The sequence below is a fragment of the Eurypyga helias genome, unplaced genomic scaffold, assembly GCF_000690775.1.
Source record: "Eurypyga helias isolate BGI_N326 unplaced genomic scaffold, ASM69077v1 scaffold9570, whole genome shotgun sequence".
NCBI lineage: Eukaryota > Metazoa > Chordata > Aves > Eurypygiformes > Eurypygidae > Eurypyga > Eurypyga helias.
In genome coordinates, this window is record NW_010225130.1 from 154,754 (window position 1) to 178,573 (window position 23,820).

Genomic DNA, 23,820 nt, shown 5'->3' on the forward strand with positions numbered 1-23,820 from the left:
GAGCAAAGCTGGGCCTGGGAAGAGGGAGGGGTGGGGGAAGGTGTTTTTAAGATTTCATTTTATTTCCTATTACCTTACTCTGATTTGATTGCTAATAAATTAAATTATTTTTCCCCAAGCTGAGTCTGTTTTGCTCATGATGGTAATTGGTGAGTGATCTCTCCCTGTCCGTATCTCAACCCACGAGCCTTTTGTTCTATTTTCTCCCCCCTGCCCAGCTGAGGAGGGGAATGACAGAGCAGCTTTGGTGGGTACCTGCCCTCCAGCCAGGGTCAGCCCACCACAATAATCTATCTCTATCTTCCTTCAGGACTCATCAGCAGAAAACCATGCAAAGTTTAAGTAAACGGAAGCCAGACATATGTAGATGTGTATTTGCTTCAGAGGTGAATGCCAGCTTAAATTGCCAGGAAGTGGCATAGAACTATGCAGTCATTACACCCCTAGTTAGAGGTGGCTTTTCAGGAGATCTGTGTTATATAGAGGAAAAAGGAAAGAGATGAAATAGCTGGCTTGCTTCGGATTGAAAAGGAGGTTGACTGAGGCTTTCCCAGTCACAGGCACAGTGTCACTACACTCGGAAATGAAATGAAGAGAACGTTTACTGAGGGAGAACTTTCAAGTGAGGTGCACTTTATTGCTATTATCATGGCTGAGCAACAGATAAGAAAGGAAAAGATGGCCTAAAAAGTTGTTTTCAGATTTTTCTGTCAATGGGTATATCTGGGTTTAGAGAAATTGAGAATTGCATTTGAGTGATCACATTTAATTGATTCTTTTATTGTATATTAAAACATATATTAATATATATTAAGTTTCTTATAAGTTGGAAATTGTCTTATAAATTGAAACTGCTGTGACAACCCCTAGACCTGTGTCCTGAGCCTATTTCAAAATGACTAGTCCTGAATGAGGACATTCGCAGCCACAGCATGAAGCACAGTTCTTACGTGCTTCAATTACAATTTTCCAGCAAGGCTCATAACATGCTGAATGATCTGCAAACACTGAGAAAAAACAGACAAGTGCAAAAGAACCAGAAGAATGTCCCCATTTCTTCTGCCACAGTTGAAGTTCTCCTGAACTGTCAGAGCCTAAGCTGTAACTGTAAATCCTCTTGAGTTATTCTACATGTTTCCTGCACACGGCTGATGGCTGAAGCCAGTGCTTACAGAGTCCCAGAGGAAAAAGAAAAACCAAACCCACTAGTATTTTAAACGTAGACTTACAAGACTGATATCACACCAAGGTTATAAAGAGCAGAAATGGCAACATTAGTACACAATTCAGTGCTTGCTTTATTTACCACTGTGGATTCGTAGGTGCTCCTTTAGGTGATGCTTATATTTAAAAGCTTTTCCACATTCAGTGCACTTGAATTTTCGATTACCACTGGACTGCGTCACATGTCTCTGTAAAAAAGAATTTGTAATTATCGCATAGGACAGCATGTTGGAAAAACATCTTCTATTTGCGCATTGTAACAAGAGAAAATGGAATACAAAACTGAAAAGAATCAATCGTAATTTCAGGAGACTGAAGGTGGTATGCGTTATGCATGAAAAAAACAAATTAGAGGTCAGGTTAAAACTCAGCCATGTGTATTGTATCTTCTGAATAAATCTGGTACAGTAAAAAGGAAAAAAACTGCAAACTCAAAATATATTTGCCCCTTCTCCTAACTTCAGCTAAAGCTTGCACTGACATGTTACGTGAGTAAGAAGTTCCAGGACACATGCTAATTCTACTTGTGAAAGCCAAAAAAACAACCCAGGAAAAAGCCCAAGCTCACCACCCACAGAATATGTCACGCAGGACAGAGAAACATTAAAGCATATAAAAGCCTGTTTAAAGTTTAATCAGTCGACTTGATTTTTCCATTTACATGCTTCCAGTGCTTAGTGTTGGTTTTGGAGTCCTCTACGTAATGATGCCACAGGATTGCTCAGGAGAAGATGGCTCAGTGACAACAAAGGCACTCGCAGTCACAATTAATTCTCAGAGCAAATGCAAAAAGGTAAATTAAATAACAATATGGAGGGATTTCCCAAGTTTGATGATTTCATATCATCAAACCTCCTCACTATTTGCACTGAAGCTCTGTGGTTGTTTTTGATATATTTTGCCTTGTGAGGCATTTATTGTTAAGCTCTAAATTGTTTTTAATTTATTGTTAGTTTGACAAAATCAAAAGCTAAGAAAGACATGTAAACACATGTAGCATATATGTGACATGGATATGCAAGACAATTTTATCAAAAACTGTAGAAATGTGTATTTTTAAAGACAAAAATTACATACATTTCACAAGTTGGAGCAGCTTAGTTATCAACATGAAATGGAGGAAATTATGTTCAAAAAAGTTGTTTATTTATAAAAACAGCAGCTCTTTTTAAATAGAGCTCACTTTACAACAAGATGTTCTACCACCATTTGGATGCAGCTGTGGATTTCTGGAAACCAGGGCAAGTATTTTCATAAACTCATTAGCAGAGCTATTCACGTACTCTGGGGAAACAGCCTGCCTACGGGCAGCTACCACGAATGGGCTGGCGAGCTTTAACCTCCTCCGGTGTGAAACCGTGGTGGGGAGCTCCTGCCCCTGATTCTGGTCCACCGCGGCCGGCAGCCCTGGGAGCAGACGCTCAGCGCGTGCGGAGGCTATTCCTGAGTGCAGACAGGGCAGCTGGGAGCTGAGATCGGTGCTGGAGAGATGGGGATGAGTAAAAAGCAGGGTGATGTTCCTGTCCTGATCTATGCCTCTAGATCTGAAGAACCCACAGCTGTGCCCTTTGCAGGATGAAAGTCTGAGCACTCTGCTATGAGATACGCTGTCCAAATTATCAACCCTCCCTGTTCTACACCCTGTCCTCCTTTATATGATACAGATGCTAACAGAAGACAAATTGAAATAAGATTATCTAAATTACTTCCAAGTACTCTAATTCAACAGTTCCCTTGGGATAAGCGTTTGGTTAAGCTGCAGTTTTCACCTCTCAGCAGATACTGCTCCCACCTCCTCCAAGTGGGCTCCTCCTCACATCCTCCCAGGCTCTGCAGCCAGGTCTCCGCTCTGCCTTATCCCGCTTAGCACTTGACCCTTATTCCCGCGTTTGTCAGCTGTCTTTTGCTAGTCCACATGGCTTTTCAGCTTTGCTTAACTAAGTCCCTTGAAGATGACGTTCTAGGTGATTGTGTCTGACTTGCTGCATTTCCCTTTAAAGATGCAGCTTCGCTGCGTCTAGAGGACCGTGTCAGGATTTACTTAAGCCTGCGGAGAATCAGTTACTACTGTTTGACTTGAGATTATACAAGTTAAAGGAGCTCAGCACATATACAGCTACTGCAGATGCTGGACTACATAAATATTCATACTAAATATTAGTGCATGTGTTCAATCTGTCAGAAATGTTTCTGCTCCAGTCTTCTAAGTTCAGTGTTCTGTCGCCAAGGCACGGAAGCCCACATTTCTCTTATCAAATTTTTAATGAGTTTTCCTGGTCATAGCTAAAAGCTGCCTTGAACTTCTGCTAGGCAGAGTTCCCACCTATTTCGCCTTACCGCCTTATATGTGCAATCCTTTATTCAGCTTTCTTGCTGTCCCTCCTACAATTTTTTTTTGGTTGCAAATCTGGGACATCCTCAGGGTTACTCTCCAGGATCTTCTTAAAAACTAACTAAGAAATCATGACTAGTCTTTAAAGCACAAATTTTTTTTTACTCTTTCACGTTCATTTTCTCAGATTCAAACAGTTTTCCCCCTTTCAGTACTGTTAAATCCACATTTTTTTGTGCCTCTGATGTGTGCTATGTTTTTTAATGCACTGTACATAGCTGATGTTTTCTGCTCGTTAAATAACCAACTGCAGCATTCAAAGAATACTCCTCTGCATTCCTGAAGGACTGAAGGAAGAAACATCAGCATTAAGGTCTGCAACTAGCCACTAATACATCCCTGCATCAAATATTTACTGTGCTTAGGACTACAGTCCACTCTTTTCATAACAGAGAACCAAAACTAATTAATGGGAATCCTCAAAAGTTGTTTGGAGAACAGGAATTACAGGTACATCAGTGTTAGTTCACAGCTGGTTTGACTGTGCTCAAGAACTGCCATTTCTCAGCAGTGTCCACGGCAATATGAAATTTTAACAGAGTAGCTACAGGTGATTTGTAGATTACCAAGAAGAAATAGAAGCAGCACTTATTCATATTTCAACATCTTCTTTGGTGCTTCACATGATCCACATGCAGTGCTGCCTCTGTTAAGCAGTGTAGGAGCAGCCAGGGGAGCCGTGAAGGATGCTGGGGATGGGGAGGAGGGAGGGATGAAGGAGAAGGTGCAGGGATGGCTCAGTTCTCTGCTCTCCACTGGAGAAGTAGCCAGAGCTTGGCACATTTCCCCCTTCCTCCGAGGGAGAGACAGTGTGCACATACCTCTGCCATCACTTCACTAGGCAGTGTATTTGCTCATTGCCTCCTTGTACAGAACAATGACAAAACTGTCACACTCTGGACATTAACCAGCTAACAAAGTTACTCAAATAACCTACTTTCAGGTAAGTCCTTTAAGATTAAGGCATTAGGGTTTGAAGATGCAGCTGTTTAAGATCCACAACCAGGTGGTCTATGATTTACTACAGAAACAAATTAATTTTCCATTACACAACTGATGTAACCACGTACATGCACAAGAAGCCAATTTTGAAGAGACAAACACTTTGTGACAATAACATAAACAAGTAAACATTTCAAATTTACCAAGTATCTAAACTATTGTAGTTTTGATTCTGGCTATGGCTCTAGAAGAAACGCCACACTTAAACAGGTGTAATATTGAGTTCCAGATACCTCATAGAAACAACATTTATTGAATGCAATTGTGCCTTCAAATTATAAGCCCATTAAAATATATCTGCAGGAATATAATTTAAGCTTCCCTTTGTAGCAGCTATTCTGAGATTGTTTACTCGCTTGGTGTTTCTCCTCTTTTCATTCAAAGTACATGCAAATATGGGAACGGCTTTTAGCCCATCCAACTACTTTATTCTTCTGCTTTTAGGCTTCTAGCTGGAAAAATTAAAAATAAATGTGGTATCTCACATTAAAAAAAAAAGTTATACAAAAAGCATTAATAGATTTTATAGTTAGAAATATAAGCTGCATATAAGACGACAGTAACTTCAAAGTGGAAGCCAAGCCAATAAGAGAGCAAGACAGAAATGAATTGTTCATGGGAAATATATTTGAATAAACAAGAACTGAAACACCAGAATGCACTGGCAAGGTTATTCCAAACACTGTGAGACAGTAAAATCCCTGCAGCAGGATGGCCAATACTTCTTGTAATAATATTTCCTATTCAGTTTACCTGTGAATGTAAACACTCAGGTATAAAAATGTATAATAATTTTTTAAGCCTGTTAAATTCTTGGACTGGGTGATACTTTGTGGAATGGAGGTTAACACACATGTAAAAAAGCAACTCCTTTATTCTGTGTTACAGCCTTTCAGTTTCATGAAAGATCTGTTGGTTTGGAGCTGCAATAAATATTGAAGTACCTTTCCATTTACATTCTTTTCACTATCCACTGTTTTGCATCTTTCTGTGATGTTTCTCCTGTTTCCTCTCTGGAGACTATCAATCTTTCTAGTCTGTCCTCAGAAAGGAACATCTCCAAGCCTCTCTTTCTAAGCCGATGGTATAAAACCTGTATCTTTTTCCTTCGGATAATTCCTGAATGTTTCAGTGACTTTCAGTTGGTCCCTGAGCCTCAGAGTGACTCTGATAAGCTATGGAAGCATGTAAATGGGCATGGATGATAGGAAATTGTGGGGATAAAAGAAGAAAAGGAGGGAGAAGGAACAGAACCTCAGAACCTTCCGTAGTGCTGAGATGGCTCACTCATGAAAGGCATTTCAGGGAACCATGTCCTTGGGTGAGCCCATGAACCAGACAGAGAAAACAAGCTCAGAATCAATTTAGCTCTTTTTTTTGCTTCATTTAGGACTGAAACGTATTTTATGCACAAATTATTTGTATATTATCTTATAAAAACTGTTTCTCACAGTTCAAGCAAATAAGTCAACACAATGGTTTGCTGCTTACAGGAAAAAATGGGTACAGTGAATTTTGAATGAGCCAAACAGGATTTATGAAAAGAAAACGTGTTTCACTAAAGGTTTGATATTAGATTTGAGTTAAAATTTTTATGTAATGTTAGCCAACAAACAGAAAAAAACTAATGACCTATAAATGCAATAAAGCACTTCTGAGAACTAAAATTTAAACTCAACCTTACTGCCTAGATGAATGAAAACACAGAAATTCAGTGTTTTGACAGTTAAGGAAGAAGTCTGACTTCGGCAGCAAGTTTAAGAGCATGCTCCAGGACTGGGACTTCAGCACGCAGCTAATCTGATGTGAACAGCTTACTGGTACATTGCTTGGTACATTTTTGCTCACATAACAAATCACAGTGTTGTGACAGAGGACGATAAATCCTTACTTCAAACACCACTTACTTGATCTCTTCCTGATTTGTGTGATGTCATGTGGCGGTCGAGCTGTGTTCTGTACGCAAACGTGTAACTGCACAAGGAGCAACTAAAGTTATCTTCATTTTTTTCATGGCGATATTTAATGTGTTCCTTCAGAGAGGTAAAACGCTTGTACCCTCGATCACAATACGGGCAAGTAAGCAGTTGGGAAAATGCATCCGGTGTTCCTACACACGAGAGACAACACACCATTATTACATAAATGTGAGTTCCAAACTTATTACCATCAACAAACATTTACGTATATTACTGTAAGAAAACATGCAGCTGCTAGAAGCTCTGTCCGGTTTTGAAAAAGACTAATGATATTTCCCCCCTCCACAGGTATTAATGTTGTTAACTGCAGTATGGTATGGTTGCCAGAGTGTACACTGGAGACAGCACAACACGATTATCCAAACCCACGCCTCTCAGAGCAAGTCTGTTGGACTTCCCAATAAAGCACTAGAGCTGTACACGTGTATTCCTGTTTAAAAAGTGGTCTGAAAATTGTTAAATGTGGTTTATGACCTAGTAATCATTGTAGGTCTGGTGAGCTCAATCACAGGCAATCCTGAAATACTGTTTACACATTAAGTTAATTACTGAAACACTTAATGGTGATTCTGTTTTAAGTTCCTAAGGAAAAAATAATATTTGCAAGCTTCAGAGAATAGTTTTGTCTTTCTCTTTGCCTAACACAGAATCAAAATGAAAGAGAACTGAAAAAAGAGTAGACACATGGTTTATAATTCTTATAAACAGATATGTATCTGTTAGCAGATTGAAGCTGAATATTAATTTATTAATTTCACAAGTTATTTCTGAGAAGTCACCATTTATAAAGTTTAACACTGTCTCTTCTTATCAACATATATTTATCCCCCACATATAGTTTCTTATTCTATACTTGAAAAATTAATTTTTTAAAGGACTGAAAAGGTCTTTCTTCATAGACTGATAAAAGTGTGTTTGAATAAATGTAGGATTTGCTGTATTTGAGCTAACTATCAATTTATAAGGTGTGGTATCCTCCAGTGACCATGCTACTCTCCTCTCTCCTCATGCTTCAAGGGAAATGGGAAGCAAATATTGCACTATCCACTGTGCTGAGTGAGAGCAGAAGAGGAGGTGGAAAGTCTTTACTGATTATCATGATTACGCTCTGAAGTATGAGGGGCATATGTGTATGCATTGTCATTGTATGCACTGTCACATATGCAAAGTGTTTCTGAATGATTTACCTTCATGACCTCTTCCACCAGTTATCACCATAGACTGATGACATGCTCTATAAGGTAGCAATTCATTCTGTTTGTGTGGCATTTACTGACTTCATTTTTACAGAACATGATGTTATTCTTATAACAGTCGGAATGAAGAGTCAGACCAGTTTTCATTATTACTAAAAACCAACACCTTCTCCGTTTTTTAGGTTCTTTTACACTTGTCATGCTAACAGGCAATGTAACATTTGTATTGCACTGGTTTTGGGGTTGTTCTACCCCTTTCTGCTTTTCCTGAATTAACCAGATTGTCCAAAAATGATCCCAGACCCACATGTGTAGAAACAGTATGCTTTCCTGCAATCCTCTTTTTTCTACCTACAGTTCAAGTCACCTGACATAAAGAATACTCCATTTCATCACAAACACAACTCAGTGGAAATGTCAGAAGCATGTGAACTTAAACTCTGTTTCCACTGGAGCAAATGGTGAATGAAAGGGCAATGGTTTCCCAACGCACTAAAGACACTAATTCTGTCACTGCTCTTGTCCAGTCCCCCGGTTTGGAAGCATGTTAGCAAACATGACTATTTCTGGCATCTTCTGTTCCAAACGATTACAACACTGCAAATTATTGTTCAGCATGGTGATTTTCAGAATACTTCCATGTGAACTTACTGGGCTAGCTCCAATTTCAATTATTAATACAAATGTGTATTTTTAATAATTACATGGAAATCATATTGCAAGCCTGTAAAACTAACGACAATATGTACCACTGCAACCACACATTAAAATTTTAAATTAATTAAATTGTAATTTCTAAGATGCTACTCGTGAGCATATATCTTACTTGAATTTTGCAAAATTTGTAAAGTAAACCATAAAATATTAGTAAATCCAGTTTTACTTCTGTATATAAATAGGCATGTACACAGTTTAAATTTCTCAAATATTTTCATTTACTTATTTTTTTGCTAAAAGTTCTATTAACATAAAATCTCCTGAAGAGATTGTTAGCATGACCCCTTTCACTGGTCTCCCTTAGGCTCCAGAACGTTGATATAGCTACCAGGACACTTCTTGTTCAATTATGTACTTTTTTTAAATAACAGGAACACAACAACTCCTAACTCTCTATGTAGGATGCTACTTTCTTTTGCAAATCTTAAAACACTCCAATACAGGTTACAAAAGCTGAAAGCTTCAGAAAGCAGTGCAGAACGCAACAACAATCTGAACAGGTTTTCCCTTCAAACATGTCATGATGAAGATACCTTCCATGTTTCATGATGAAGAAATGAACAGAGTATGACTTCTCACCTCATTCAGAAGAACCTTTCTCATTTCATTATGAAATAACATTTTCAAAGTCTATTGGAAAGTCCATATTTCTTAATAAGCTTCCATTAAGAAAAATAACGAGTCATTATTTTATTTAACATAAATGTTTTTATTATAAACAATGTTTCTTTTTTTCTCCACTGCTGTCTTTTCAGGGAGAAAACCTTAAGCTTGTCATAGACCAGTCACCTAATAAAAGAACTTCTATCTAATAGATTATTTTGGAGATTTTTGTTTAGAAATATATATAAAAAAAGTTCTTCAATTATAATTAATAAATGTTTTTTCTGTTCTTTCATATAATGTTACTGAGTGGATTTATGAGGGCTTGAATTTTTATTCCCAATTACTGGAGATTATCATTTAGATATCCATGCAACCAAACTTCTGTGCATGTCTCGCTTCACAAAGTCAAGTAGTAATGTTTATTGCATGATAATCCCATCCCCTTATAACTATTCAACTAAGATTCCCCCACCCCCCCAAAGCTACACATGTATTCATTGTTTTCTAAAATCCAACAGAACTTCTAGGTCAAGTAGTTAGTGCAATTTATTTCATAAGAACTGAACTGGTGGCATATTTACCATTTTCATCTTGACCACTAGCTTCTGGCGTGCCTTGTCTCTGGTCCTCCTCAGGTGCTTCAGGGTAAATGACAGCTGTATCTTCTTGTTGAAGGAATTCTTCGACATTAGGGTCATGGTTCTGTTCATTTTCTGCATCAGAATCACATTCATCTTCTTTTACTGAGTGAAAAACAAGATACAAGATATGAAATTAAGAGTTCAAAAAAAAAACCAAACCCAGAAATGAAGTTTATTAATTCACACTGACAAATCATGCACTATCCAAGGATTAAAAAACTCCTTAGAACTACTGGTATAGGTCAAGCCCTTTAAGATGCAGAAATATGCATTTCTGTTCTCTTTTTTTAAAAAGAGAATGAGTGGCATAATGACATTAAAATATTGACTAAAACCACAATTTGCCTCTTCAGCTCAGTGCTTTTTTATCACTTTACAGTTAGCGGTTCTCCATAACTTCCCTAAAAATCTTAAATACAACATTAATTATGATTTAGCCCTTGTAGTCTGAAGGTCAGCGTAAGCTAAACTGTAAAGTTCTGTTTGCAAAAGTAAATTTGTTGCCTTTAAGACATAATGTCTAGAATCTTCATTTAAGGCCTGTTAATTAGGGCAAGCCCAGAAGATATTCAAACTCTGAATAACAAGTTGGCTGGCTGAGTTGCAGCAAGAGTGCCTTGATCTCCCGTGTTGAAAAAGGCTATCAAAAATGCTTCAGATCTAGTTAAAATCCTTCAGCATTTTCCAGTTTAAGACTTATGAAAACAATCAATGAACAACTGTATTTCAAAGTTAACAAATAAAGTATTTTACTTAATGTTTGTATGATAAATATTTGCTACCAAGCATTTGCCTAAATACATTTTGGATAGTTTAATTTTACCCTGGTGGAACATCTGCGAGGGCTCTTCCTGCGGTACGCTAAATCATGACAGATCTCCTCCGCTATTAATAATGTGAGGTCTATTTTTAATAGGAAGGAGAAGTTTTACAATTTTAATAGGAAGAAGAAGTTTTACGATTCATCTCTCGGTGTGAAGTCACATACTCAGTTTACAATTTGACACAACTTCTTTATGACATGAGACAGTCCACCTCATCTATAGGCTGTAATGTTACACATACTGTAGATCTTCATACCTGTTTGGGGAGACCTGACTTTATAGCAAGTAAAAAGAATGTATGAATCTACAGTTTTAAACGTATCAATGTTTAGTTTGGGGTTCTTTTTTTTTTTTTTTTTAAATAAGGCTTAGCCTTGTCATATCTATTTTAGTGTTAAGGGCATGGAAAGAAATGTGCAAGGATCTTTTAAAAAGGTGGATGGGTTATATATTAATTTTTTTTTGTGAACCAGAGAAATAACAAAATAACAAATCATCTGTTTTGGTTTGATTGTGAAACTGAAGACAGAGATTTTATTTTGCCTTCTATATAATCAGTACTGAGGCTGATAATAAGATGCAGCATTAGCTTCGGTTTATTTTGGGATACTCACTACTAGTTTAAAACACCATCTACTGACCTGTAGCTGTGCTCTACCCAGCTACACATGAGATCAGTGCCATGCCTCGTTTTGCTCTTGTTCCTGAAGGCATTAGGAGCTGCGGGACTGCAGCAGCACTGCACTCAGCCCTTGCCTGAGGGGGATGGCTCTGTGTCACTGGTCACCTACGCCTCTGCACCGAGGACATCCGAAAGGAGCCCAGATGATTCTGCCCTAGCTAAAATATGTTTTACAATTTAACACCTCTAGCGTGGAAGAGCAAAGCAGTTTATGAATAGAAGTGGGAGAACTTAGAAGATTTCAGAAGGATACTCACCTAGCCAAAATTTAATAGCACTTTATGAATAAGGGACTCAGATTAACAAAGAAATACCTGTACATCCCACTTCATCTGTCTGAGCTTCAGGCCCCAGGATTTCCTTTGTTTCTTTTCCAGCTGAAATAGTACAGTTCACAAGAAGAAGAATGAGTATTCAAAAAAACCCCCAACCCACAAACAAAACAACAACAAAAGCCACACACACAACAGCTTAATGTATCTGAGTGATTTCTTGAGCAATTTTTTCTATTTCTGTATTGAAGAACTGCATTTAAACACAATGTTCTTTCAAAGATATGGATTCCGCATTATTTCAGTAGTGTGTAATCAGTTGAACCACAAAGATATTCCATGGTTAAAGAAACAAAACCTTAAAAAGAAGCAATACTAAGCACTACCCATTATTTGAAGAGAGGTAAAGACAGGGAGAGGGTGTTTCTCCAGCCAATACAGTCTCATCTACTTACATAACCCTACCTACAGATGCAGCTGAGACAAAATAATATTAAGAAACCAGAGTATCATAAACCAGGGATGTTTACATTATTTTCTCCAATTAGCAGTTTTTGGAAATGACCGAGGATTTGCTGGAAATGTCTGTAAAAGGCTACCTAATGGGTTCTCTTTCTTGTAAATCATCTAGAAACCACTTACAGGCTGCGATTCCTTAAACAAACAGGGATTTTAAACACATCCTTCCCACTTCAGATCAACTATGCACTAGAAAAATCTTTCACGTATGAATTCCAATATCCAGTACGAGTCTGTAGGTACCAGATGTCTGTAGGACTAACACCACGGAGCCTACCTGCCTGTAAAGCTTCACCAGCCTCTGCCAAGCTGCAGCATGGAAGTTTTAACTCACTCCAGGTTGTTGATTTAAATCAATAAATGGCTAAAGTTGTTCCTAATTTACATATTTTGGGTAGCCTCCACTGGGAAGTTCCTATAGGAAAGGCCACTGCCGCCTTTTTTGTCAGTGCCTGGCTGGCAGCAAGAGCACATAGGAAAGCTCCTTGGTCAAGTATGCTGCGTTGACCTATGTGAACACATTAGCAGTCAACAGCTATGAGCTGATGGAAATTAAAGCATTACTTCATAGTTCTATTATGGAAACTTTAGATGCTTCAGAGCTACACTGCAGAAAGGCTCTTACATGATACAGGAGGTTAGACTAGACAACTGCTGTGATCTGAAATGGCAATTACTGTGCTTCTATTCACCTTACTTTGGAAAAATCCTTTGGTGTAGCTAGTCAAAACCCCAGAACATTAGAGCTTTTTCACTACAGGAGAAGCCCATTTCTCTGTTATAAGGAAGACGATAAATTCTAGGACAACTTTAAGTTCTCAGATAAAAAAGGCTTCCTCAAAGGAAGACTGTTACTTCTGTCTGCCTTGATAAAATCCCACAGACTCAAAATACATGGAAGCTATATCTGCAGACAGTCACAAATAAGAAATATGCTTAACAGGAAACTACAACACTTAAATCTTACTTTAATTTTAATTGCCATCTAAAACCTCCTCTAAACCAGTCCATATTTTATTGGTCAATACTGGATTGTGAACTAGTATTTTTTGGCTCACGATAGCAGAGACCAGGTTCAGAACTTGTAAGATAGATGACTGCATGCAACACAAATTTAAATCCAAAATTTAATTTCTTAAAAACAATCACGATGCAAACCCACTATTTTTCTTTAAAAAGGGTTTGTAATTTTTCTCCATTACGAAATAGGCCCTATGGAAGTGGGGGAATATCAGTAAGTTAATATTAATAGATATTAATTACAGAGTTTCTAGCAAATTCTACTGGCTTTAGTACAAGAAAAAGCTATGCTTCCCATGGAAAAGTCAAGGAATTTATTGCATTGTACATTAACCTCAGTGAAGTTAAAACCCCTCTCAATTTTAGTAATCATAAGCTCTGTTTGATACTGTCTTTTCCCACTATCTAAAAGGGTATGAGACAGGTGGAGCCCCTTTCTACAGGGGGTGATCTTCCTTAATGCTGTGGGAATAATCAATAATTTGGAAAATATTAAGTTACAGTGTTAGCTATGACTGGTCAGCTTAGGAAGGCAACTTTGCAACTACACCCTCAGAAGCCCAATTACCATGCTGCAAATACAGCTGCACGGAAAGGGATGTGATGATGGGGGGGACAGATCTTAAAACACTGTTATACCAAGGAGAAATCACAGCTCTGAATTCCAGAAGAAATTTGAGCTACCTGCTAAATGACTGCTTAAATACAGGTCTCCACAAATAGCATCTAGGGCACAAACACCCATCTTGGCATTACATCTGGACATACCAGATAATTGTAAAACACGTTCTTGGACGTCTCTATCTCACCATTGCTTATGAGCAGCTGCTTAGAGATATGGTGGTTATTCCCAGGGTTAAATGCTAACGATTTTCAGATCACAGGCAACAGTGTGTCCTGGCAGTGAACACGCATGACAATCACTGTGTCATCGGCTGACTGTAAAGATCTCTGCACGGGTAAGATAACTGATCAAATTTAAACCACTAGCAAAATGGAAATTTTGGTTGTAGGCAGAAAGACAAACTTCACTGAAATTTCCACTGCAGTCTTATCTTCAGAGAAGGCAATAAATTCCAAAGCCTATCAAAAGAGTTTCTAATTTAAATTCCTTAGAGCTAATTTTCTGATACACAACCTGCATGGAGCAAGCACTATTTACAGCTTACAGTATTGCCTGGTGGATCAAAGAGATGCCACACTTTTTAAGCCCTTCTTCCAAATGAAATTAATACAAAACAGTGCAACAACCTTCCTCAGCAACCTACCACACTGAAAGAACACAAACCACCTTATAGCACATAAGCGCAACCTACCATTTCACGAGTTAAAGGAATTTTGAGTTCCAAGAGAAGCTTAAACATTAAACACGTTATTTCAAGGTCTGGACAATTGGGTTTACATTTTCAAGTTTTCAAAGACATCTTAATTTCACATCTGAGATCTCTAGATTTGGTAAATACTTATAGTACATAACAATGTTTTTAAAATGTATTAATATAGTAAGTCACTAATTTGAATCTTTGATTAAAATATATATGTAGTGTAGGTTTTACTTGAAACTAAAACCAAAAAAGTCATATTGCAGAATCATTGCTCACATGAATGCTGGCATACTGCCAACACCTTGCGCAGGATACAGGTGGTTCACTTTTTCAAACCCGTATGAGTGTTTCAGTTAAACTTCTTGAGATACACACCTTATATTTCAAACACCTGTTCTGAAGGTCTTTTAGAAATTCAGTTAGAATGACTGGAAGCGGAAGGACACTAATCTGATAAAGAAATGTTATGCGTTGTTTCTATTCTTGGGCATTTGGGAACAGAATAAATATGTAAAAAACTCATTCTGTCAGGTTCAACTAAACCCAGAAACTTTCAGTACTACTTTACTGATGAAAGACAACTTACTAAAACTGCTGTAGTGTATGTTTTCTAAAAATAATCAACAGTCCTGAAGATGGTATTAGTGCTGCATGGACACCTACCCCAGTACCTTTCCCTGTATGAGAGAGATCATGTATTCAATACTTGACTCTTCAGATTTCTAATGTGTGCCCAAGACTGATGATACAATTTGCAGCACACACCTTTCCTTTTAGGAAAGCTATAAAAAAGTAAATAGTACTTTACCAATGCAAATCAAAGCTCCATAAAACCTGAAGTAGCCTTCATTTTTCTTGTGGAGTCATCGCCAGAAATTCAAACAACTTATTTAAAAAAACCTTACTCTCATAAAAAAAACCTCCGGACTGCTACAAAAGAAGCTTCAGAATACATAATTTTTACAGCAGAAATTTATGGTAGTTTGAGCAACCCTGTATGGCAACTGACCTTTTGGCTGTCTACACATGATGAAAGCCCATCTTCGTAAGCAATGACTGAGGCAGAGAAAACGTTGCCTATGATGTTCTACATTCATAGTACAATTTGGTTTGAATGCTTCTTTTTGGCAAACAGATTTTAAAAGGCTAAAAATGGTATATTTGAAATGAGAAGTCAAAAAAGATGCCATTACATGTGGAGCTCTGAAAATCCTCAGAAGGCTGTCTGAAGCAAGGTGCTGTGTCATGACTACCCGTAGGTACCTCTGCAGGAAACGTTCAGTCCACAGGGTCTTGACCCAGCACCTCTGTGAGCCAGTGCTGCTCTTCACCCCGCACTTCAGGTTTCCTACACCTATGCTTGAAAAGTTCACGAAATAGTCTTCACACAGCCCATTTTTATGTAACTGCAATTCCTGATATATATAGCCTGCAGCAGAGCAAAGGTATTATAGGAGAACTAAGAAAATTACCTACCTAATAATTTAGCTCCAAAATACTCATTTCCCTGCACAGCATACCTTGGCAATGCAGCTATGTAAAACCAGGCTGAGTTGATGCTATTCTTTGAACTCTCAGCTGCTCGCTCTCAGCTGGATTGCAGTTAGGGACCATATGACTGCTTTCTGTTTATTTAGATGTGAGGTCATGCAATTTGTCTTAAACCACCAGTTTTAACAGGGTGGATCCTAAAGAACTGCGGCTGGAGTTCAGACACAAACAGGGATATGCCAGAAAATATTCTGCACCTTTCAGGGGATTAAGGCCACATTCTGCGATAAATTCCACTAATTTATGCATTTATCCTGATTTGGCTCAAATGTAAGCATGCTGTGTGATATTATAAAACTTGGTATCTGATTCCACAGTAAAAAAGGCCCATTTCCTGATTGCTTCAAATTTACCTCCTTCCAGTGTTTTCAAAATACAAATTCATTATGAGTAAGACAGCCGATTCTAAAACTGATAATGTAAAAATTGTATCTTCTGGCTAGCTATATTTTACAAGGAAAAAGGCAGAAACATCCCACAGGCAGAAATTTACATCTGAATATTATTTTATTACAAGTTTTTGGCTTACTGCTTACTCCCCAACCTGAGCAAACCCTGAACCTTACAAGGAGCTATGCAGAGACCTGCCATGCAAAAAGACTTTGAAAAACTAAAAGCAAGTAACTAGTCTCTGACCACCCTTGAGAATGCTGCACCCACAGATTTGAAGCTCTTGTTTAACAATGCAAGTGGAATGAATACACCTCTGAATCTGCCTCAAATATTAGACAAAGAACATAAAATATATTACAATAAATACATTAGGAAACCTAGTTTTTGAATGGGAGTATTACATATTATTTCAGTAACAAAGTGACCAAAAAAATTCTATCAGATCTTTTTAGAAACTTTCCTCTACATAGCATCGTCAGTGAAAATGAACATACCTTCATCGTCCCAGCAGCTGTTTGTACTTCCTTCTCTTTCACTGTTTTCTGGTAACACTGTATGGTCTGTTGGCAAGTCATCTTCTGGCACGCTCGCATCACAGTCTGCTGCATCAGTTACACTTTCTTCTTCCACTATATGCAATTTATCTTCATCGTCCGAATCTGAGTTTGCTTCTACCACGTTATTATAATTGGTGACTGTAGGTAGAAAAAAACCAAAATACTAATCAATGTACTCTTAATTTACTACATGGAAGTTCAAAGCTTTCAATAATGTGGCTAGATGCTATATCTGGGACATCTCTGTGGAGTCACTTTATTTCTTCTTTCCATGTGGGAATGGCAGTGCCTTGTGAGCAATATGGGTGTAATGGCAGTACTCAAGGAGACATCAGACAGCTCCTGGGCTTCCACCACTGCTGGAACCATGATACCTCTCACTTCTGCACACCCAGCATAAGGCTGCAGAAGAAAAGGCAGTGGACAACTCCAGAATTGCCTTCTGGGCCACACTGAAGCATCAGGCTTCCAGTTGGATGACTCCAAGTTGCATATCAGCACTACTGTATGTTTCCTTTAAGGATATGATCGGCCAGCTCAATAGTCGATAATGAAGACAGGTTGTATGTACATGGCAATCAGTGGGGTACAGCAGGAACAAAACCGCAGGGAAACAGCTGGGACTGAGGACTAAGCAACCCCTGGCTGAGCGCACTCCAGAGAGGGTGGTTCAGTTGCTTGTGTCTAACATTATGAACTGACAAGCTACTATCTCATTTCTTCCCAGTTCAGGAGAAAAATGTCTCATCTAAACCATGCAGAAGAATGACAGAAGAACCTTCTCAATTTAAAACAATCACTCCACATTTCCATCTCTTATATGCATAGTATTGTTTTAAAAATGTCATACACCCCACGACTCATGGTATTGACATCTTCTAAGACAACAAACAGACAAATTGCCTAACTACTACTATCAAGTCCATTGATAAATTGATATTCACTTTATATTCTGTCATGGATTTTGCAAAGTGAAATAGGTACTGTAAAGGATGCTGTAACGTTGCGTGAAAGAGAACATGTACGTGTACTCCTTCACCAAAGCAGAAGAGGTTTATGAATTTATTTGCCTGAACAATGGCAAATGCAACTTTTAAAAAAGTTTAAGAAAAGACACAAACCAGGAGGAAGTGGAAAAATTATTTCAGCTTATCTTAGCTGAGTTTTACTGTGATGCTTAGATGTAGAGGATTATTAATATAAAACACCAACGTATTTACCTTTGCCTAGGCATAAGTTTACATTTCAGTAACTTAGATAATGAATACTTGATTTTAAGTGGAATCCATCCAAATGTAGAGTGTTTTTTTAATGGAAAATGAAAAAAAATCAGAAAGTCTGTCCTGAAGAATTACGCTTACAGATAAAACCTGTCACCTTTGTCTTATCATTTTTTAGTATTAAATATAATCAACTCATTAATGCTCTATTATTTTTCGTGCATTCTCACTATACTGATTCATGTGCTGACTCATCAGAATTTTAAAACTCCTTGTCCTCTATAAGAAGTGAGGAACAAATGGTCTTTGGGATTTCACTCCTTTCCACTTAAGATCAGTTGTCAACAAGGCAACACAAAAAAATCAGTAAGTAATCTGTCTCTAACATTCCCGTTTTCATCTTACAGAGACCTTTGGGTAATCCAGGGGAAATAAACTGTCAAACCTGCACCTAAAAGGGCTTGGCAGATCTGGGACGGCCAGGCAACCCACGCACCAACCACAGCAAAGATTCGAGCACTTGAAATTACGGGAACATCCATGGATCTATAACAAGTCTAACTAAATTATTACATGCTGTTTTCCCTCTACAGGATCCTTGCCTCATCTAGTGCAGCGATGGCAAATATGCAGGGAACCCTCAGTTTTATGGAGCAAACTGAGTATGTGTAGGATCCTGCCTCATTTTTTCAGATTCCAAAGTGATTAAGCATTCTTTTTATTCGCATCAGCCAGCAGTGTTCCCAAAGATTCATTTATAGGATGTTAGCCAAAATGGGGTTCCTCATTAAATATCACATAGCATATATTATACAAGATACTATATATTATACACATGTACATGCAATATCATATAACTATATGATTATATGTATTATATATAATTTCCCTACATGGCATTCAACAGGAATGCTTCAAAACGTATAATTAACAGAGTAGGGAGATGGCATCTCCATTTCACAGAGAAAAAACTGGCTACTTAAAACTGGAGGATTCTTTTGGCAATCCTCGCATTGCCACGTCAGTGTAAAGCATTTCAGGCCTTACTTTTCAGAGGACTTCGCATTTTTGCGAATATATATTCAAAGCACACTTCCATTCATTCCAAGTGCAGCTGTGCTCTGAGCCCAGGTCTGTCGGCCTGCGTGCCACCGCAACTCGAAACATAGAGATCACCTCCAAAATAAGTTACCTTCCAGAATCACATAAAAACTCCTTGGAAAGAGGGAGAATAAAAATCCAGTCTTTCAGTGGAGCTTTCAAATGCCTTAGAGAGAGCCCTTTTGATTCCTGCAGCCCTCTACTTAAATTACTACGCTTTCCAGCAATTAAGGCAAGGGTTCTGGAGACAACAGCTTCCTTTAATAAGCACCCCTGATTCATCCTCTGGGCACCATTCCTCCAGTGAAAAAATTATGTGATCACATAATTAAAGATCTTATCATTATGCATACATGCAAGGGACAAATTAAAACAGTCGGAACAATCTTCTTTCTGACATTTTCCAACTTCTTTTGAATGCTCGTCTTTCAAAGTCAAGTGTTTGATTTCAAAGAATGTATTAATATTCCTTAATAGAAACGATGGTTAAAAAACAATCAAACCCCCTAATTTACAATATTTTTAGCTAATTAAAATTAAAATCCCATTACACGGTACCTTACTGATGCCTGTAAGGCTGCAAAGCTTAGCTTTAGCAATGCAGATCTGTTCCTGGTGCCCTACGATACTAAGCGGTGGTAGTAGCAGGCTGCTATCTTCAGTTGCTTCAGACACATTTTGGCAAGCCATTTCACAGCTCTTTGGGGACATTAAAGCAACCCTGGAACTATGGCAGCCAGCATCCAATTCCAGAGGTTACCCCCCTCCCTTCCCCAATTCAGTTTTAGAGCCATATTTAGACCTTCCCTATCTGCACACAATTTTGAGTGTTTCCTCTTCTCGTCCTTGATGTTTCCTGACAACAGCCACCAGTAAAAGAAGACAACAAGCTCGCTAGCCCCACTTGATGTCTGGCACCACAACAACTGCTGAAATTGGGAGGAATACCTTTAATTAAACATTTTGGATAGAAACTGAAATATTCACAGTAAAAAGGCAGTATGCAGAGACTACTGCTTACAACCTGTGTACAAAATTCAATTGCATATACATACGGGAATACTTCAGGGAGCTTCTAACTTGTCCAGATATTCCATGCAGAAAATAAAATACACAGGCAAAACCTTGGTCAGAAGAACAGTTACAGCCTTTCAATGAAGTCACTACAAATATATCAAACTCCCGTAGTATTTACCTTTACCTAATTTTATTTAAAAGTAGCAACTACCTAAACAAAATAATTCAGCCTGGATCACAGAAAACTGGCACAAACAACAATTGGTGTCTGCACGATGAGACAAAGCTCTGTGAAAAGCAAGGATGAGTAGGGAGGTTACATCACCCACAGCCACCACCACTCCAGGGACGGCTATCAGCAGCTGGGGAGAAGAACCAGACCACTGCAGGTAATCTTATCTTCAGCTGTAACAGCTAAGTCTGACTCAGATCATGAACCATGGCTGAAAGCCTCTGAAAACAGGGCGCCAGACAAGCACATATGATGTATAACAGACATACAACCTTATTCTGTCCACCTTATAATATGTGGCCTTAGCAGAAAAATGTACATTATTATATTAAACATTTTCATTATTAATTTCACCTTTACTTACAGATGAATAGAAGGCCCCATTTTCAACATCTGTATTACAAATGACACTGAAGACTAAATATTTATTCAATAAAAGTAATTTCTTATGTCATTACTATATATCTTCTGAAATAAAGATGGAATACTCATTAAAAAACACATGAAAAATACATCTTATGAACCATAATTACTTCTTTTACTGTTGATCACTTCTTCCTACAGTATATCCTGATCCTTAAAGAATAAATGAGTATTTGCAGTTGAAGCTTTCATTGCTGTACGAGTAAATGACTGTAAAATGAATTGCAGAAAATGAGCTTTGCTTTCTGGATTTTTACAGTCCTAAATGCAGGGAAGACATATGATGTTGCATAATTCTAATTAAAAAAGAAGAATGTTCACACAGAATAGTGATTAAAGTACTAAAACAGAAAAATATATTATTTTGCTGGATGAATACAGCTAGGAAACCACAATACATACCTGTAAGTCAAATTCAAATGTGGTATTTAAATGGAAAAGAATCTTTAGCTCTCCAATTTAAAACCAGTGAACCCAGGAAGTTTAAGGTGAAGACTAACACTGTGGTCATGAAAGACTATAGAACTCACTGCCCAAACAGGTGAGTAACCTGGGCAGCAACAGAAGGAAAGCTTCTAGAAAGCCTTGCAGCAGGTACCCACTCACCATTCCCTCATCCAGACCTGTCCTCAGAATCATTAGATAACATGGAAGTTACCAGCTAATTTACCTCACCATCCCCAACACAAATAATGGCCCAAGGAAGTTCACAGCACTCAAATTCTGATAGGACTTTACTCATCTGAGCAAGAGAAAAAAAAGTACGTGGTGGATGAAAAGCTGAACATGAGCCGGCAGTGTGCGCTGGCAGCCCAGAAAGCCAACCGTATCCTGGGCTGTATCCGGAGAGGTGTGGCCAGCAGGTCGAGGGAGGGGATTCTGCCCCTCTACTCTGCTCTGGTGAGACCCCACCTGGAGTGCTGCGTCCAGCTGTGGAGCCCTCAATATCAGAAGGATAATTGACCACTTGGAGCGAGTCCAGAGGAGGCCACGAAGATGATCAGAGGGCTGGAGCACCTCTCCTACGAAGAAAGGCTGCGAGAACTGGGCTTGTTCAGCCTGGAGAAGAGAAGACGCCGGGGAGACCTCATTGCAGCCTTCCAGTATCTGAAGGGGCCTACAAGGAAGCTGGGAGGGACTTTTTACAAGGGCTTGTAGTGACAGGACAAGGGGGAATGGGTTTAAATTGAAAGCGGGAAGATTTAGATTAGGTATCAGGAAGAAGTTCTTCCCAGAGAGGGTGGTGAGGCACTGGAACAGGTTGCCCAGAGAAGCTGTGGATGCCCCATCCCTGGAAGTGTTCAAGGCCAGGCTGGATGAGGCTTTGAGCAACCTGGTCTAGTGGAAGGTGTCCCTGCCCATGGCAGGGGGGTTGGAACTAGATGGTCTTTAAGGTCCCTTCCATCCCAAACCATTCGATGATTCTGTGTATCGGAATAATTTCAGATTAAGCAGCAATGGTGAAGATTGCACTAAAAAAGGACAGGCTTCAACAGAACTGATCTGTAATCTCTAATATGTATTACCAGGATCTGGAAGTGAATAGAAGGAAGGATGCTTTCAACCTGCTCTGTTACAATCTTTTCTTCAATCCTTGCCAGCGGTCACTGCCTTCTATGCAGAGCCTGGTGCAACATTCTTACTGCCTGTCTCTCTTGTACCTCTGCATACCTAATCCGCAATTCTACCTACTTCCAAAGAAAAAGCAAATTATTTGAATTTGTGAGGTAACACAAACTCCCTAGAATTTTTTAAGAAGTTGGACACAGGTATCCAAGGAATTTGAGTTGTGTAGGCTCAGTATCTTTTCCAACCTAAAAGGTTCTATGATTCTATAAGATCAGGATAGCCAGCTGCAGTATAGAGGGAGTGGAGGCAGCAGAACACATTTTGTCAGGCAGCTTGTTGAACTCAGTAAAAATACACTACAATGAGATCTCTTAATGGAAAACCCAGATCCTGCCAGAGATTAGTTTCTGAAATAATTAATTTTAAATTTAATTTAAAAACATACTTGTGATTTTCAGAAAAGTCTTTCTGCTTTTATTAACAGTATATGTGCTATAACCGTGGAGAACTGAACTATATTTTATATATAAAAGGTTGAGACTCTTTATTTAGACATATACACATGTCAGCATGCTCCCACAGGAGGTGGTGAACTGGATTCAGTCCTTGCTTTGCCTGAAGTGATCAAACTTACATCTCCCATGTGTGTTTACATAAATGTAGGAATAGTTGTAAAAGTGTAAGTCTAAATATTTACATGTACCAAGCACATTTCTGATAATTTTGTTTAACTAATAAAAATATCTTTCAAAATGTTTTTACACCTCTTAATGCCCAGTCAAATGCAGCTTGGCACACTTTTTGACTGAACATTCCAGGACAGAAAAAAATAAAATTCAAGAATCTTAATATGCACTAAGGTATATAAATCATCTCAATAGACACGTAATGGATTATTTGGCCTTCTGGTCAACTCAAAGAAATTTTGAGTTTAAACAAAATGCTTTGCAAGTGGACTGGATAGTAAAATGTGCTCAAAATTCTGTACCAAAAGTGAGGCCGAATGTTTGGCTTGGCTTACACAACACACACTAAAATCAATGGTGTAAATACAAATTTTCTGCTTGTCAATTTTAAAACACAGTTTTAAAATCAATCAGTATTTGACAATAAAAACAAACTGACCCTTAATACTGAATTTTTCTACTGATATGGCAAAGTCTGGAGCAAAGCCGGATGATCTAAGTCAGGACCAGCTCCCCAGCATCAGGGTAACGGCTACAGCTCTGGCACTAGACTCTGAGATGACATAAGTGATACTCGGAGCAAATCTAGCAAATATTCCGCCCTCAGTGATTACATTGCAGCATTGGAGCATTGCATTGCTCCTTGCAGGGCTGGAGCACCCCTCCTATGAT

At 38.4% G+C, this 23,820-nt stretch overlaps 1 protein-coding gene across 1 annotated transcript in view; it reads right to left on the reverse strand.

Annotated features, from left to right (window-relative positions):
* Positions 1-19,186, reverse strand: part of ZEB1 (zinc finger E-box binding homeobox 1) — a 28,459-nt gene extending 9,273 nt beyond the window's left edge. The window contains exons 1-6 of the mRNA XM_010148265.1: positions 19,168-19,186; positions 16,838-17,038; positions 11,578-11,640; positions 9,698-9,859; positions 6,526-6,728; positions 1,307-1,412 (exon numbers count right to left, since the gene is read on the reverse strand). Of these exons, the coding sequence (XP_010146567.1) occupies positions 1,307-1,412; positions 6,526-6,728; positions 9,698-9,859; positions 11,578-11,640; positions 16,838-17,038; positions 19,168-19,186 (754 nt within the window). The remainder of the gene's footprint in view (positions 1-1,306; positions 1,413-6,525; positions 6,729-9,697; positions 9,860-11,577; positions 11,641-16,837; positions 17,039-19,167) is intronic.
* Between the last annotated feature and the right edge of the window lie 4,634 nt (positions 19,187-23,820).